General features: G+C 39.8%; 1 protein-coding gene across 2 annotated transcripts in view; it reads right to left on the bottom strand.

Moving 5' to 3' along the window:
• WAPL (WAPL cohesin release factor) overlaps nucleotides 1-16,122 on the bottom strand; it is a 42,923-nt gene that overhangs the window by 3,010 nt on the left and 23,791 nt on the right. For both annotated transcript variants that reach the window (XM_053388288.1, XM_053388289.1), the window contains exons 9-18: nucleotides 15,544-15,771; nucleotides 13,082-13,193; nucleotides 11,203-11,300; nucleotides 9,923-9,999; nucleotides 8,108-8,283; nucleotides 7,217-7,332; nucleotides 4,228-4,389; nucleotides 2,377-2,584; nucleotides 1,589-1,677; nucleotides 496-591 (exon numbers count right to left, since the gene is read on the bottom strand). In XM_053388288.1, coding sequence (XP_053244263.1) covers nucleotides 496-591; nucleotides 1,589-1,677; nucleotides 2,377-2,584; nucleotides 4,228-4,389; nucleotides 7,217-7,332; nucleotides 8,108-8,283; nucleotides 9,923-9,999; nucleotides 11,203-11,300; nucleotides 13,082-13,193; nucleotides 15,544-15,771 — 1,362 coding nt within the window. The remainder of the gene's footprint in view (nucleotides 1-495; nucleotides 592-1,588; nucleotides 1,678-2,376; nucleotides 2,585-4,227; nucleotides 4,390-7,216; nucleotides 7,333-8,107; nucleotides 8,284-9,922; nucleotides 10,000-11,202; nucleotides 11,301-13,081; nucleotides 13,194-15,543; nucleotides 15,772-16,122) is intronic.

Below are 16,122 nucleotides of genomic sequence, written 5' to 3'. Positions count from 1 at the left end.
TCCTATGCCTGCCCTTCTATTACATCAGGGCTTGTAGAAGACGGGATGATAACGACTGGTACATTACTGGGTTATTTACAGTTGATCAGCAAACTTTTCCATATCAATGAAAAGGCTTCTCAATTAGGCTGATGAAACTTAATAATAATAATAATAATAATAATAATAATAATAATAATAATAATAAACATTGGAGAGGAGAATCAGGATTTTTGCACCAGAGGATTGTGAGCTCAGTTCTGGCACTGCAAACATATATCCTCAGAGGTGCTCTGTGCAGGTGCATCTCGCAAACCCATTTTTTGCACCTGGCTCTGAGTGGTGTACCTCCAGAGTTCCTAGTAACACACACACACACACACACACACACACACACACACACACACACCAAGCTTGCCTACCCTTCCATAAGATGACAGGCATACTGGTATAAGTCATCTCAAGCATTTTGATCTGAAACACCAGACAAATAAGCAATTGTAATATACTACTTACAGTAAGGTTCATGAAACTGAGAAACTTTTTCAGCATTTCTGTCATGATTGAGAAATCCCCTTCAGGCAAGTATGTCCTCACAGTAGTCACATTGATCTAAGGAAATAAATGCAGAATTAGGAAGTTTCTGACAAGGCAATTAAATCGACTTCCCAACACGACGCTAGAGTAACCAACCCGCACATTTATTCTCTTTTCCTGCTCGACATACATCTTTCTTGTAGTACGGGCATGATGTCAGAAACCTATCTGAATTTCTTACAATGCCTTGATACAACGTTACCAAACCTTCAGTAGTTGACAGTTTTTCACCAAAACACAAGAGCTTCCAAGTCACAAATCTCAACGTTTCGTGAAAGTTGGAAGCAAACCCTGAGTCTTAATTGAAAAGCCTGAGCCCCTTCTTGCCCCTTTCCAGTTGCACACAACTATTGAAATAAAGTAGCACACAGGAAAATAAAAAGGAGAGAATATCAAGCATATATAAAGTCCAACCCACAGGATTAGTTATTCCCATTCTCTGAAGAATGTCCCTTCAAGATTTAGTAATGTTGTTTTTTCATCTGTGGTTATTTACAAGCATGTCCTAGACACTCCAGCTGAGTGTGTAATATATCCTCAGGGAGGGGAACCGGTTAGTTAGAGAGCACATTCTTCGAATGCAGAAGGTACTCCATTTAATCCCAAACATCGTAAGCAACAGGACTGGCAAATACATTGGAGAGCTGTTGTTATTCAGAGCTGTTGTTATTCAGGCTAATAGAGCAAGGAGCTGGCTCAGCATGTAGGAGCCTGCTTATTACTGAGAGCTCTGCTGAAAGTATGACTGAATTTCCATTAGACTAACACACTGAAAAGCATCAAACTTTTGCACTTTAATTGACAATGCAATGTAACCCAAAGCTGGGTTTTGCCCCTTATGGAAACTGCATTTTGAGACAGCTTGAAGCATATGAAGTAGTTGAAAAAGGTTAACAACTGAAGTTTAAATTGTAAAATGCCTGTTCCCAAGATCCATTTTATGGTTTCAAGACAGTCTCTTTTACCCAGCTTTATAGACCCATTTAGTAACTATGCAGAAAAGTTTTCTTACTGGACTCTCCTGGCAAAGGCATCCCAGAAGCAATGCTGTGTACGAGGCCACAATGCAATCCTCCATGTGCTTCCCAGCATGCTGAAGGGCTGCAAGTAAAAACAATAATATTTGAAGTATAACCAAACTATATTTTCATGTCACTTTGCCCAAATACTTATAAAGCAGCTACTTCTATGTGTTCTATGTGTATGTGCACATGCACACATAGAGCATAATTCTGTACCCAAGAATGTCAACATTTCTAACTATGGATATTGTGATTTTGTGGAATGCCACTGTCGCCCAGACCAATACCCTCATCCCATCTCAGTAAACATACTTAAATTTATTCCCCTTGCAGACGCAGGGCAGTGTGATAAATTAGATGTTCAGGTGGAAACCATAAAAGGAAGGGAAGGGAATGATTACAGAGAAGAGTGCTGAAAAAAAATGTTTAAGAAAGGATCAACTGATACAATGTTTGAGCCAGAATAAATGGGCCAAAATTAAATAGAAGTATTAGTAAAAAGGGAATATTAACGTTTACTATGACAATATGTCAAGGAGCAGCTTTTTGTATTTTGTAATGGTAACAATCCTCAGGAAAAGAAGCTGAAGTGAGGCTTGTAAGAATCAGGAAAATACTTGGATCCTTAATACCACTGCATTTTTGGGAAGAGATTAACTAGGACAAGAGTCCCAGTTGCTTTAAAAGGGAAAGAAAGAGGATTCTAAAACTGCAGCTCTGACATTTTTTAATTTAGCAATTCTTTCCTTTGCTGACTTCCCCAGGAACCTGAACCTACCTTTATTAAGATCAAGTTCTTCTTCATCTTCTTCTTTCTTATCTTTCTCCTCTGCGTTCTCAGGCTTTTCTGTAGTAACCCACTGGATCTCTCCGCTCGTCTCCTGCCACTCCCCACTCTTGTCATGTTGTGCAGCAGGAGCTTCCTTAATCAGTTCATCCGTCTGGCTCTCTGCCAGCTGCGCTGCTCGCTCACGCTCAAGGAACAACTGAGAGGGAAAATTCCACAGATGATGAGTCATGAACCCAAATGCTACATGCGACTTAACTGGCAGCAGGGAGCATCTCATCTGTGTGCCTTCCCTTGCTTAAATTAGCATTCGCTTTGGTACTGAATGTTTCATCCTGTCATCCCTAGGCAGCGTTCGAAACTCCCATTGTTCTAGGTGCGCTTTGCGACAGGGAATTTCATTAATGAGAGCAGCTTCTCAGCTCTGGGTTCAGTACAGCGCCGAAGAATTCAGATTAAAACAGCCACTGCTGGAAGGAAAGGAGAACCTTTTTCTGCCTCCCCACTTCCAGCTACTCTCTGAAGATTGGAGAAGGGGCCCTCTCAAGAATCTTAGCGGGGTGGGCAGGGGAAGTATGGCTTTGTTTTTTGCAGTCTTCAGATGAGGACTAGATTATGTGGAAAATGAGCGTAAGATTTTAGCTGCAGTTCATTCATTTTCAGCTTTGTATTCTTGCTATACAAAAAGCACGCCTAGACACTCCGTTGCGGTGCCCATAACCTAGGTTTAAGGTGCCATTTAGCTCCTAGCTTTCATATCTCCGTTTCTAACGCTGTGCATAGGCATCCCATCTCAGGCTATAGGAGAAGCAGAGAAGGTACTCTCTAACAGCTCTGCTAAAAGACTACATGCCATCAGGCTCCTCCACCAACTGTCATCAGCAGACATTCCATCAGGCTGCAAGAGAGATGGGACTACAGGAGCTCTCCATTGGCTCTCCTGGTTTTCCCCCCATTGCTACAGTTCACTACAAGATCTCTGTAAGTAAGAATAAGTGCCTGAGTTCCCCCCACCTACTTTCTTTCAGTGCCTTTTCCTTTCTGATTCTAAGCCTGAGATCCGTATCTGCCTCCTCAATGGTATTTGTCAGCTTTTTTTGGCTGAGGAGCAGGATAAAAATGCCAATAATAATATTTCGTAAAGGAACTGAGGGATTACAGCATAGTACACCAACAGTTGGTGTGCAGCATAATAATAAACTAAGTCCTAATGCCTGTGGCAAGAACAGCCAAACACAAGTGAGACAGAGAATATACCTTATTCAGCAGGAGATTAATATATGAGTTTCCAATTCATGCTGCATGTAATGCCCAGTGAAAAATGTAACGCAAGTGAACAAATATAATCTCTTATCTAATGAAGAAATAATTAAAGAGGCAAGCCAAATGTTCACAACTATGTTTGACTCAAAACTCTACAAAATTTGATCCTCTGCAAATTAATCAATTATTATTGGCAACAACAACTAAGGGGAACACCTTGTTCAAAGGTAAAATACAAGTTGCTGAGAAGAACCAGTTGATGGCCATCACAAGGATGCTCTTTGTAGGGCTCCCAGTAACATCTGGTTTTCCACTAAGATAGTACACAAGACGGCTTCAATTATCCCTTGCATGGATTAAATCAATGGCCTATAAAGAGATGTATGGCTCAAAATATGTTGGGACAAATAAGTGACTCAGGGCCTCCTCTGGCCTATCGTCTCTATTAGTTTAAAAGTGATGGGAATGACAAATAGTTCAACATTTGAACATTAGACCAACACTGCTTCTTTCCTCTGGAGATAACTGTTTCTCACACTGCATAAATGGTTGTTCTTTTAAGTATAAACTATGATTTACCTGAACTAAAGCATGAACAGCAGCCATCCGTCCAGATGTGCTTATGCTATCATTGGCTTCTCCCAAGCAGAAGGAATCAAAGGAACATGTTGTTTCCATATTCACAAGACAGTGCCGATTTCGTGCACTGTACTCTACCAAATTGATTAGCAGACCCAAACCCTGCAAGAAAGGAAGAAAATATTAGATAGTAGAGTACAAAGAACTGTACTTTGCACACTCTCAGGGTGCTCAGAAGTATGGCCAATTTTGGGACTTCCGGGTTAGCCGGACTTCCGGGTTAGCGCCATCGGCTAATGGCGGATTCCCTCCGAGCTCCGGAGGGAATCGGCTCCGCAGGATCCGGGTCTTGCCGCTGCGGCGACGCAGGGACCCTCAGAAATCACAGGCGCTGAAGCCTGTGAACCTGGTGACTCGGCGGGCACCATTTGCACCCCCCCGACCCGCGAAGGAGCCTTTTTAAAGGCTTCAGAACGGGGGACGGGGTGAGCGGCGCGGTGCTGAGAGTTGACTGCTTCTCCTGCGGAGTGAAGCCACATGCCATGGTCGGAGAGCGCTGACTTCTTCTTGTGAACAATTGGACTCTAAAAGCAACAACCCGTGAGTAATACATAAATTGGATTTGTAAAGAAAAAAATTTTTTGAATTAGGCACGATCGGGGAAGGCGCAAACAGGAAGTCCGTCTCCCCGTCTTATAAATAATCTAAAGCAAGGACCAGCTAACTAAGGTCGAGAGAATTTCTTCTTCTTTATTGGGTAAAAGACATTAATTTCACGATTTGGCAGTATAAGTAATTTCACTGGAGGATAAGAGCTAATTTTGAGAGCTGAAGTGCCACCCCCCGGACCCGGGAGTGATCCGCGAGAGAGCCTGTTGAGGAGATATAGAAGAGTTTGACAGCTGTCAAATTAGCTGTCAAGAAGGAAAAAGAGAACTTTGTTTCTGCTGTCTCTGCTGGATATATTTGCTACAATTTGGTTATATTTTGTTGAAAACAAGGAAGAACTGATACAAACTAACTTGATTTTTGGATTTGAACTGGAAGGAAGATAAAGTAACCAAAATCCCTCTAGAGGGGATTTTGGGATATTACAAGTATGGCTGAAGGAGGAAAAATTCAAGCTAAATTGGACAGAGTGTTTCTTCTCTTGGGAAAGTTACAAGGCCAAATTGATGTTTTGGCTACAAACGTTGCAACTCTGGACTTAACAGTAAACAAATTCATTGAATTTGATAAGGACTTGACTCATGAAGTCCATGCAGCTGGACAAGAAGAGAAACTTGAAAGATTTGAGAGTGTGGAGAAAGAGATATATGTTGTTTCTGAGGAAAAGGAAGGAGGAGATGTAATGTTGCACATGACAGAGGAGAGCCAGAGGCCTGACATGATGGCTACAAAGGAAAATAAGTACTGGATGATGAAAATCTGTTTTGAATTGAAGATTGAAGAATGGAGAGATCTCCTTATGTGGAGATCTGAAGACCTATGGATTACAAATTTAATTAAGGTGAAAGTTGGAGCTTTTGGGACATTTGGACTTAAAAGGAGTAAGAAACAAGATTCGGGCTCAACTTTTAAGTATGGAGGTCTGGCTGGAAGAAATATGGACCCTATCGGGACAGAGCTTCTCCGAGATCTGGTGTTTAATATTAAGGACTACCAAAAAAACCAGCAGAGAGGAACTGAGAGAGAATTAAGAGCCTCGGACGTGAGGTCTCCAGGCTGATAGTAGACTAAGACTGATGGACATTCGTTGGGGATTGAAACCGGGAAAGGGGGAGGGGTTGGGAATCCAAAGGTGCAGAATTATAATCTGTTTTTTCTATTTTGTTTTGTTATTAGTATGAAAATTGGGGAATGCGTGGAAGGGAATTTGGGTCGACTTTAGAAAAAAGTTTTAAGAATGAGCACTGATGTTTAAATACTGATGTTTATAAGTTAAAATTGGTTTTTTTTAAAATGAATTAAATATAAAAAGGTCAAAAATTGGGGACAAGAACTTGTTGAATTAACAATTTGAATTGGAATATAAGAAGGGGAGGTGTGGGGAAGCCAGGGAAATATGTTATTGAAAATAAGGATTGTAAACTTTATGTGTTTTTAACTTTTTTGTTTTTTCTTTTTTAATGTATAAAGGTGGAAAAACTCAATAAATATCTTTAAAAAAATAAAAGAAGTATGGCCAATTTTGGCAAATTCAAGAAGTGGCAAGCCTCATGAAATCTTGGCAATTGCACCTTCAACAACCCTACAAAATATTCTTGTCCATTTACACCAGCCAACATTACCTTATCTTGAAAATGTCTGTCTTAAAGGTCTTCCGAATGTGTGCTTTTAAAGATGAAATGAGAGTATGTGTTTGGGTCCGTCGTCCCCCCCCCCCATGTAAAGCCTTCTCCCATACCCTTGTCTCATCCAGAAGTAAAGAGGAATTATTTCATTCTAGGAGTCATACAGAACCATTTGAGACCTGTAATTCCTACAAATGTTTTGCTAGAGGACACACCAAATTCACTTTGATCACTGCCAAAGACTTGTCCTTCGGAAACAGCCATCAGTGCAAAGATCAGTTGTGTTGCCTAAACCATGAAATAATCTGCCAGTCAGTGTCTGTGTATCCACCCATTTTGGCATGCTCTAAGAAGATTTATTTTTTATTTTTTTTATTACTTTTTTCCAGTGGCAAGTATGTTTTACCTGAACCTATTACAGCTTTCATTCTACTGCTGTTCACTTGGTTTTTTATGTTTTATGATGTTGTTTGACTGGTGCTTGTTGTACTGATAGGCTTATACTCAGAAATGTGTTGGGAATCACAACCCTTTCAACAGAGAAATGATATGATCAGTTAACAGTAAGGCTGTCATGTTATGAACCAGTGGAAGTTTTCAAACAGTTTTCATGGATGTCATGTTAAATGTGATATACTGAAGTTAGCACAAGTAATTTTTAACATGTAGGCCTTACATTTCAAAGTTTTTCTTACCAGAACCCGAATATCAAATCTCTGTTCTTGAGGTAGAAACTTTGGAACCTGAAGCACACAATTCAGCGCTGTGCCAATAAGACCATCTTGTTCACCTGTTTTAGTGCTACCCCACTCTGCAAACGTTAAAGGATATAAATGCTGATTAGACATTTAAAAAACCACAGGCATTTCAAACATGCATTTACACCACTTAAAAGTAGCAACTGGCAATAACACCTGGCCATGATCAAATTTCAGATTAAGGTTTTGGTCCCACAAACAAATCTCTGATCAAGTTTACACCTCTCCCAGGCAGACACACCAGTCTGCAATGGAGGAGACTGAATCTCACCTTTTACACCCGGTAACTAAACCAGAACGTAAGCCATCTAAGCCCAACGTAGCTGGGAATATTGCATTAACCCATCATGACTCTCTGGTGCCATAGTAGGTGAAATAACTGAACAGACTAATCACGATAGTCATCTCAAATGTAACAGAGTAGAAGCCAAAAGAGTATTTTTGACATTTCTGCTTCCCAACTCATACCTAAGTGACATGTGCAAGGTCAGCCAAAAAATTCAGGCTGCCTTATGAGAGACAGTTTGTTTTCCATTGTTCTAATTTGGCAGCCAGGCACACTTACCCCCCTCAATTTTGTAAACTGAAAACCAACATTTGCAGTACTGACACTAACTCTACTCAAATGATAGTTGCATGCGTATTTCACATTTGCAGCACTGTTTTGTGGGAGCTGGAAGGACATTCTTACACCTCTTACTGTCCACCTGATTAACCAGCCACCTGGCCTAAGAATAAATAAAGGAATACTTTTCTCTAGACGTCATGGGAAACAATCCGACAGGACAGATGATAATCTGATTTTATGTTTTAGGATAAGTAACTTACCATTATCATTTGCTAAATTGAGTAAGACACCAATGATGGCTCTCATACAGTCTTCCACTGCCTTACCCACATGGTTTGTTACATTCTGGTGTGGCAGTACCCTACTGTCTGGAAGACAGATGGTGTCTTCTGCACGGTTGTATCTCTGGATCAACTCCTCACAATGCTGCAGTGCTCTGAAGGTTACAAAAAAACAAAAACAAAATATACAACGCAAATCATTTTCATATCAGTGTGACAAAATTTCTTCACGTAAAAAACCTAGTTCCAGCTGTAAACAGCAAGCTTAGTTTTCATTTATCATGCTGGTTTAATGGTAACTAGCAACAGAGTCCCCAAAATTATATTAGAAAGCATCATCTCATGTACTTTTTATTAGGAAAAAAGGTCCAAAGGTGCACTTCATAATGATCTAGTCCCCGATTCTTCACACAGGAATCTGCAACATATTAGCAGCACAAAGCACTTTGGATCCAGTAAGTATTGAAGTAAGGCGTTGAAAAAGCAGAACCATAACTGGTATGTTAGTCACTTGGCCCCTTTTATGTGCACTAGTTGTCTGGTCATAAAGCTAAATGTGAACAGGACTGTTTGCACTTAACACCAAATGTCTACAGTAAGATTATTTTAAAAAAATAAAATTATTTATTTGGTTTTTCAGATTAAAGTTTTACAATCACATATCCAATATCCAACATACAACATAAAAACAAGATTCCAGACAATCTCCTGAACTTCCCTCCTCTGTGGGTCCTATTGTTAGTCATTTCCTCCTGCATCTTTTATAATAATCCAAATCTTTTACATCTCCATTAAGTCCAAAATTCACCATTAAACTACAAGTGTTATTCCAATCCTACTAACAATTTTAGCTGTTTACAGCGGTTTTTAAGATAAATTATAAATGTCCCCCATTCCTTATTAAAATTTGAGTCTTCCTGATTTCTGGTTCTTCCGGTCATTTTTGCCATTTCGGCATAATCCATAAACTTTTCTTTTCTCTAAACCACCCTGGGATCTCCAGGTATAGGGCAGTTTATTAAACAAACAAACAAACTTGCAATAAGAATTTTTAACGTTTGTGACGTATTTGATAGAGAGATGAAGTCATGTAAAGCTAACTCTTGTAGACACAATGCTAATTCCAGGTTTGTGTCTTCATTCAATTATGGCAACAGATTAAGCTTCTCCCCCATACTATACACTCTAGAGGCTTGCACAGAAAACATGCATCACTGTATATGGCCATGTAATTCTCTTTAATTGCTATGATTCAAACGTAAGTAAATGTATACAGGGTTTATGTCAACAAATTTCCCTCTCTGGAACCCATAAACTACATATAAATCTTCCTGTCAATATTTTTAGTCCGCTTGAGTGCTGACCAGAATTTCTGAAAGCACTACTTATGTCACCCCCCCAATCCTGTGAGTTCCATAGCGAAGTTGTTGAAAGAAAAAGAAGTTCCCCCAAATTGAGAAGCACGTATAAAGATAATGTGGGGTGTGTGTATAATGTTTGTATGGAAACATTTCACAATCAAAAGTGATTTTGATTGCAAAACTTTATCATACAAAACATAATTAGCAACAGAAGTTACTTCCAGCAGGTAGAAAAAAGCATATCAGTAAGCGGAAGCAGGAAACGATCTAACTTGCTTTCCCCCCTCATTTGAAAATACTAAGCTGCAATACACACACACACATGCTGAGGAAAGCTATCACCAAGATCGCAGTGTTAATACATAACCTAACAACATAAACCTTTAAAGAAGTATACCATACTGTATTTTAAAAAGCATTCATTAGAACTTACTTAGCTGAAGAGACAATGAGCTGCGAATCCTTATATGCTATCAAGTAACTCTGATTTTCTGGATTATGAACTGTTACCTAAAAAAGAAAAGAAAATATCATACAGCTATCATCCTTTGATGTGCAGGTTAAGCTCCTTTCACTTTCTGAAAGAACACTATGCTTTTAACAGATCTCTCAAGCTTCTAGAATGCTGCAATTTAACATTCTGCTTTGTGCTAAGCAAGCACCATTAACTTAATTTATAGAAACCTGGATTTTCTAGAACACTTGACGTTGCCCAACAGCCTGGGCTAAGGGAATAGGTTTGAGCTGGGAGATCTCCAGCCTAAAGCAAAAAGCTAGGGAGTCCTCAAGCTAAACAAAACAAACTCAGGGAAGCCTACAAGGCCAACTAACCAAACCCTCAGCCAGTTTAACTTCTCCAAGCCTGGCCATTTCAACACTACCCCCCACTTAGAGCTGACTGGGCAGGCAGAGGTGTTACAAATAGTATATTGTTAGCTAAGAGCCTCATTAACATATAGAGCCAGCGCCACATTTTTACTTTGGGCTTGGTAAGGAATTCTAGAGTCACCGTCCCACCATTAACAGGAAGTGAACGAATAATATCTTTCATGATAATACACACACAGACATGCTAATATACAAATGGACCAGGGTTTCTCAAAATTGGGTCTCCAGCTGTATCTGAACTCCTGTAATCCCTAGCTAGTGGGACTAGTGGTCAGGGATGATGGGAATTGTAGTGCAAAAACAGCTGGTGTCCCAAATTTGGGAAACCCTGAAAGAGACAAAGCACCTTGTGTTCACAAACATAAATACTGTCAAATATACATGTGTGTTAGTCTACACACACAAACAGGTACATACAAGCTCCCCTCCAATGTGGCTGCAGGTCTCCATTTCTCTCCCCCAAGGAACCAAAAAACAGAATAGAAAAAGGGAACAAAGAAATTCTCCCCACCCGCTCTCTCTCGCTCTCCCACACACACACCTTGTTAGCAACATCTTTCACCTCAATACCATTTAGGAAAGCGCTACCAGTTAGACATTTGCTGAAGTGAGCTAGTTTTTTATAATTAGATTCAGAATGCCCAATCTGAATATGGCCCATCAAGCTTAACACAGGGCTAACCCAAAGCAGTGTAGTAGCTAATTAACACAAATGGCACACAAATAGTAAGAAGCTATATGGATAGAACCCATTGGTCTGACTTTCCTCATCCCTGGTTCTGGACCATTAAAAATAAATCACTCTTTACAAAGTTAAATACTTACGCTTTCTAAAACCCGTAAACATCGTTCTGCTCCCCATAGTGAAGCAACCAATTTCTCTTCATTTTCATCGCTGCTTAAGTGATCCACACATTCTTTAACTAAGAAACAAAGAGTTTATGTTATTACTAAACTGTTAAAGGAAGTATTTTTTACTTTCCAAAATTGCATGTATGTGATGAAGTACCCTAATACTCTAATTATGTTTTATCAATATACCAACTTGTGTCACACACACACATATAAAACACAAAGAGGCCAATTTAAAAATACATGTATGTCGTGCACATATATGACCATATTCACACTTCATGCTAAATCAGAGTTTAGCCCTAAGTGAATGGGCCTGTACAAACCTTCTCCTACCAAGTTAGGAAGAGGGCATCAGAAGACTTTAGCTTCACTCATTCAAAATCCAGAATTAACTTCACTTTCAAACTAGGGGTTGTGGTTTAAAAAAGATTTCATAACTTATTCGTTGGCTTGTTATGAAAGTTACCTACGGTTGTTTTAAACCAGGACCCCGGTCTGAAAGTGACGTTAATGTTAAGCCAGGATTCTGTAAAATTGAAATTAAACTGTGCTGAAGTCCTCCATATGGCAGCAAGAGGGAAGCAAGAGGGGAGGTGGGGAGCATGAAAGCCAACCCTTTGCTTGGGCATGTTTAGGCTAATCTGCATAGAACCAAACTATGACTGGTTGGTTTATCTAGTGTGATACATATACTGCTTAGCTGATTTTTTTAATAAAAAAAACCAACAACACTAAGTGGTTTAGTGTTACATGTGAACGCAACCATAGAGTTATATGCCTGGGTAGCCTAAGCTATCAAATTGTAAAGATTTTAAGATGCAATCCTGACTGTCTCAAGGATTTGGCAAAACCACACCACAAGTCTTGTAACTCAATCAACACCAAGTGATCATGACACTTGCCCAACAGCCCTCATGTCAGATGTGCATAAATGTCAAGTAGCAAAGCACACAGTAACATGACTGTCATGGATGTCAAGAGAATCCAGTCTGTACCCTGTCCTACAAGGCCCAGGCATACTTCCAGGAAAAGTCCACTACAACTTCCCAGCACAGGTGTGCCTCAGGTCAGTGGGGATCAAGTGATACCCACAACTTCAGATACAAGGTTTCAGTCCTGTGGCAGCTGATACACATAGCCAGAACTCTCCATATAACCTCTGGAAGGGAAAAGCAAGAGCTACGTAGGATATTGATTCTTGTAAAATAAGATTCACTTCAATGAGGACAGCTGATCCATTCCTATCCATGTGTAGCTCTTGCCACAATCCATTTCCTTTGCTCCAAAAGGTATGCATTATCAAGACAAACTCTTATTCCCAAGGTCATCATTGGGATGGCTTGCAATGTTAAAATTTAACTAGGGAACTGAGCACTCCACAACTACTAGGCTCATTCAGCAAGGAGTACCAACAGGCCTCTGCTGCAATGGTGGGGGAACCTCTCACAGAATTAACTATGATTAAGATCTCTATTTAAGTTACTGGTGGAATAAATTAATAGGGCAACTTAGGAATTTTATTTCTTTGTTCTCTATTGGGGACAGTTCTTTCATGATCTTGTAGAGTATACCTTTTTATTGGGCAAAAGTTGAAACTAAGGTCTATCACTACAGTTGTATATATTATTTTACTACTGCAATAGCTAAGTTTAAGTACACACACTACAAGAAAAGGGTTTTGCAAATTCATAGCATTCCATAGGCTCGTCTAGCCAACGCATCAGAAAATTTCACTATCTGCATGTATTCTAATACACAGTCCTTTCATTCTACCACACGAGTAATATATAAACTACCTTCTAATAATAAAAGATATATACTTTAATTCTCACTCAAGCTATGTGCATACCTTTATCTACAATGTGATCAAGACCACCAAGAAGTCGCAACTCTTCTTTAAACCAGTCTCCTGCCCGTTTTGAAGTGAGAGAGAGCAATGTTTCCATTGCCAAATGCCCTGTCTAGAAAACACACACAGAGAAAAAATGGTTTATAAATTAAAAGCAGCACTCTATCAGGTACTTCTTCCATTAACACTGTCACTTGAATCTCAATTACATGATTATGTATTATAAGTTTGAAAGTGCAGGTTAATTAACCACCAAAATATTTTACTGCTCCGTGCGTTTATAGATTATTATTGTATCTTAGCAAAATGCTGCTGCGCTATCACCATGTCTTACTCCCTTCCAACTCTTCTGCTACTCGCAAAATAAATGAATTCATATGCAAAATCAAATTGAACCATTGTATTTCTTTACCTAGTCATACAATGATTGAGCCAATTAATCACTGTACTTCAGATTGGGGGCAAGTTTCAAAATGTAAGTGGGTAGTATGAAACCAAACTGATAACTTTAGTGTAGCTTTATGCATCTCAAATAAAATGGCATCAAAACCCGCATGAAGGTCTGATGTAAGAAATGGTGGCTTTAGATAGGTGACAAATATAGTCCCTAAGTGAGAAGATTGTGTAGGCATCAATCCCTCTATTTGCCAAGTTGTTAACAGAAAGAATAAAACATTTTAAATAATCCATAAAAAGGTTATAAACAGCTAATTAAAACATTTAAAGAATAAAAACCCAAGATAAACTAAACATAGACTAAAACACGTATCAACATTCTACATGTCTGGGTAGGCTTGCCTAAACAAAAATGTGTTATCAGGCACCAGAAAAAGTACAGTAAGCCTGCAATTTACGTGGGGATTATGTTCCAGGGATTACACCTAAAGCTAAAACTATGTATAGTCCAAACACATTGGGTTCAATGATGGGTGGGATTGCCAGTCATTTTCCCTAGAACCGCCCCCATCCCCCCCCCTTTTTTTGCCTCATGCATAAACCTGAATGCACACAAGTTAAATGCATGTAGGTTGTGGGCTTACTGTACAGTAAAAGTGCCTGCGCAATATCAATAGGCAGGGAGTTCCAAAGTACAACAGCTGCCACACTAAAAGGGGTTCTATGCAGCAGCTTTAACAGTGTCAGTTCCACAGACTGAAGTGGTCAAGTGGGGACATATGGGGTGAGGCGATCTTGCAGGTAAACTGGTCTCAAGTTGTAAAGGGCTTTATGTACTAATAGCAACACACTGAATTTTGCTCAGCAGCAAACTGGCAAGCAATTCAGGTCCCAGAGCACAGGTGTCAGATGCTGACAGGGTCTCACTCAAACAGGCAAAGTTTGCAGAAATACAAAATGTTTTAGGAAGAAAACCTTAAGGTGGGGAAAATCCCCCAACACAGTCCAATTGATAACTTCTCCTGCTCAACAGCCACAGAATTCAGAGTTGTCTGGCTGTGGTTTTTTTTGTGGGGGGAGGAAAAAGGAATCCTTTAAAAGGAATGGGTGCCTGAACAGGAAAACTCCACCCTGCAACCTCTTATACTAAGGTAAAGGTACCCCTGCCCGTACGGGCCAGTCGTGACCGACTCTAGGGTTGCGTGCTCATCTCGCTCAAGAGGCCGGTAGCCGGCACTGTCCGAAGACACTTCCGGGTCACGTGGCCAGCGTGACAAGCTGCATCTGGTGAGCCAGCACCAGTGCCGCACACGGAAACGCCGCTTACCTTCCCGCTATAAAGCGTTACCTATTTATCTACTTGCACTTAGGGGTGCTTTCGAACTGCTAGGTGGGCAGGAGCTGGGACCGAACGACGGGAGCTCACCCCGCCGCGGGGATTCGAACCGCCGACCTTACGATCAGCAAGTCCTAGGCACTGAGGTTTTACCCAGAGCGCAACCCGCGTCCCACCTCTTATACTAGTAGCATGTAAAGATTTCATACCAGATAGCACATTTAGCCCTAGTAAAAGTGGACATTTTTATACACACAGAATCACAAAAATAACTGTTTTCAGCTCCCATTCTATCAAGTGAAATATTATTCAGAAAAGTCATTAGTGTTTAATTATAGAATCAATTAAATACACTATTTTAGTGGCTTAGCTAAATAGATCTATTTGTTCTATACCATCTGCCTATTACCATGAAGAAGAAAAAACCATGAGATGAAAACTGCACTGTTAAATACTTAAAAGTGTTTGGGTTTTATCTTTCAAGAGTTCAACACTCTTCATCTGCCCTAGTTAAAATTTTTAGAAGATGTGAGAGAAAGAAGCCATGACTACACTAAGTAATACCTGCAGGGATCACTGCTGTTATTTCAGAAGTGCCAGGGTTTTCCTACACTCTATTGTTCTAAAAGCATCTTTTAAAAGTTAACTTGTTTCTACCCACAAAAACAGCAATAACACCTGTACCATTTTCACATTAGAGAAAAATTAGGTTAACAGTCACACAACCTACCGTTATATTTTCTAGATCAAGGTGTTTGTTGTGAACAGTTTCACAGAGTCTTCGGATTTTTTCCTTAATCTTGTTCATGTCTTTTTCATTGAGCAACTTGGATGAAGAAGAGTCTTGTTCTAGTTCCAGAAGCCGGATCATTAAATCTAAGCTGGCTCTATCTAGATCCATGTTCAAGCGATCTCTGCTCAAGATATACATTAAAGCTGCTGTACAAAGTGATAAATTCTTCAATAGAAAGGAAAAACAGGAAAACAAAGTAGTAAATATTTGGTTAAGATGCAGAAATCCAGTATGATTTAAACATGAATGTAAGATCTGTGTGCAGTGTATGAAAACTCTGACATGCTTAATTAACACTAGCTAGGCTCCCAAAATCTCTTTCTGCATTCACAAACTATTCCGTACTTCAACTTCAAATTCCAACTGCAACTCCTTGTTGCAGTTGACAGTTCTGCAGTTGACAGACTGTTGACAGTTCCATGATTCATGGAATTGGCTTTTGTGAGGCCATGAGGTTTAAATATAAATTTTGGTGTGTTGGCATTTTATTTCAGTCCATTTCACTAGTCCTCTCTT

This window comes from Podarcis raffonei, chromosome 5 (genome assembly GCF_027172205.1).
Source record: "Podarcis raffonei isolate rPodRaf1 chromosome 5, rPodRaf1.pri, whole genome shotgun sequence".
NCBI lineage: Eukaryota > Metazoa > Chordata > Lepidosauria > Squamata > Lacertidae > Podarcis > Podarcis raffonei.
Note: the sequence above shows the minus strand (reverse complement) of the source record. Positions and strands in the feature narration are given on the sequence as shown.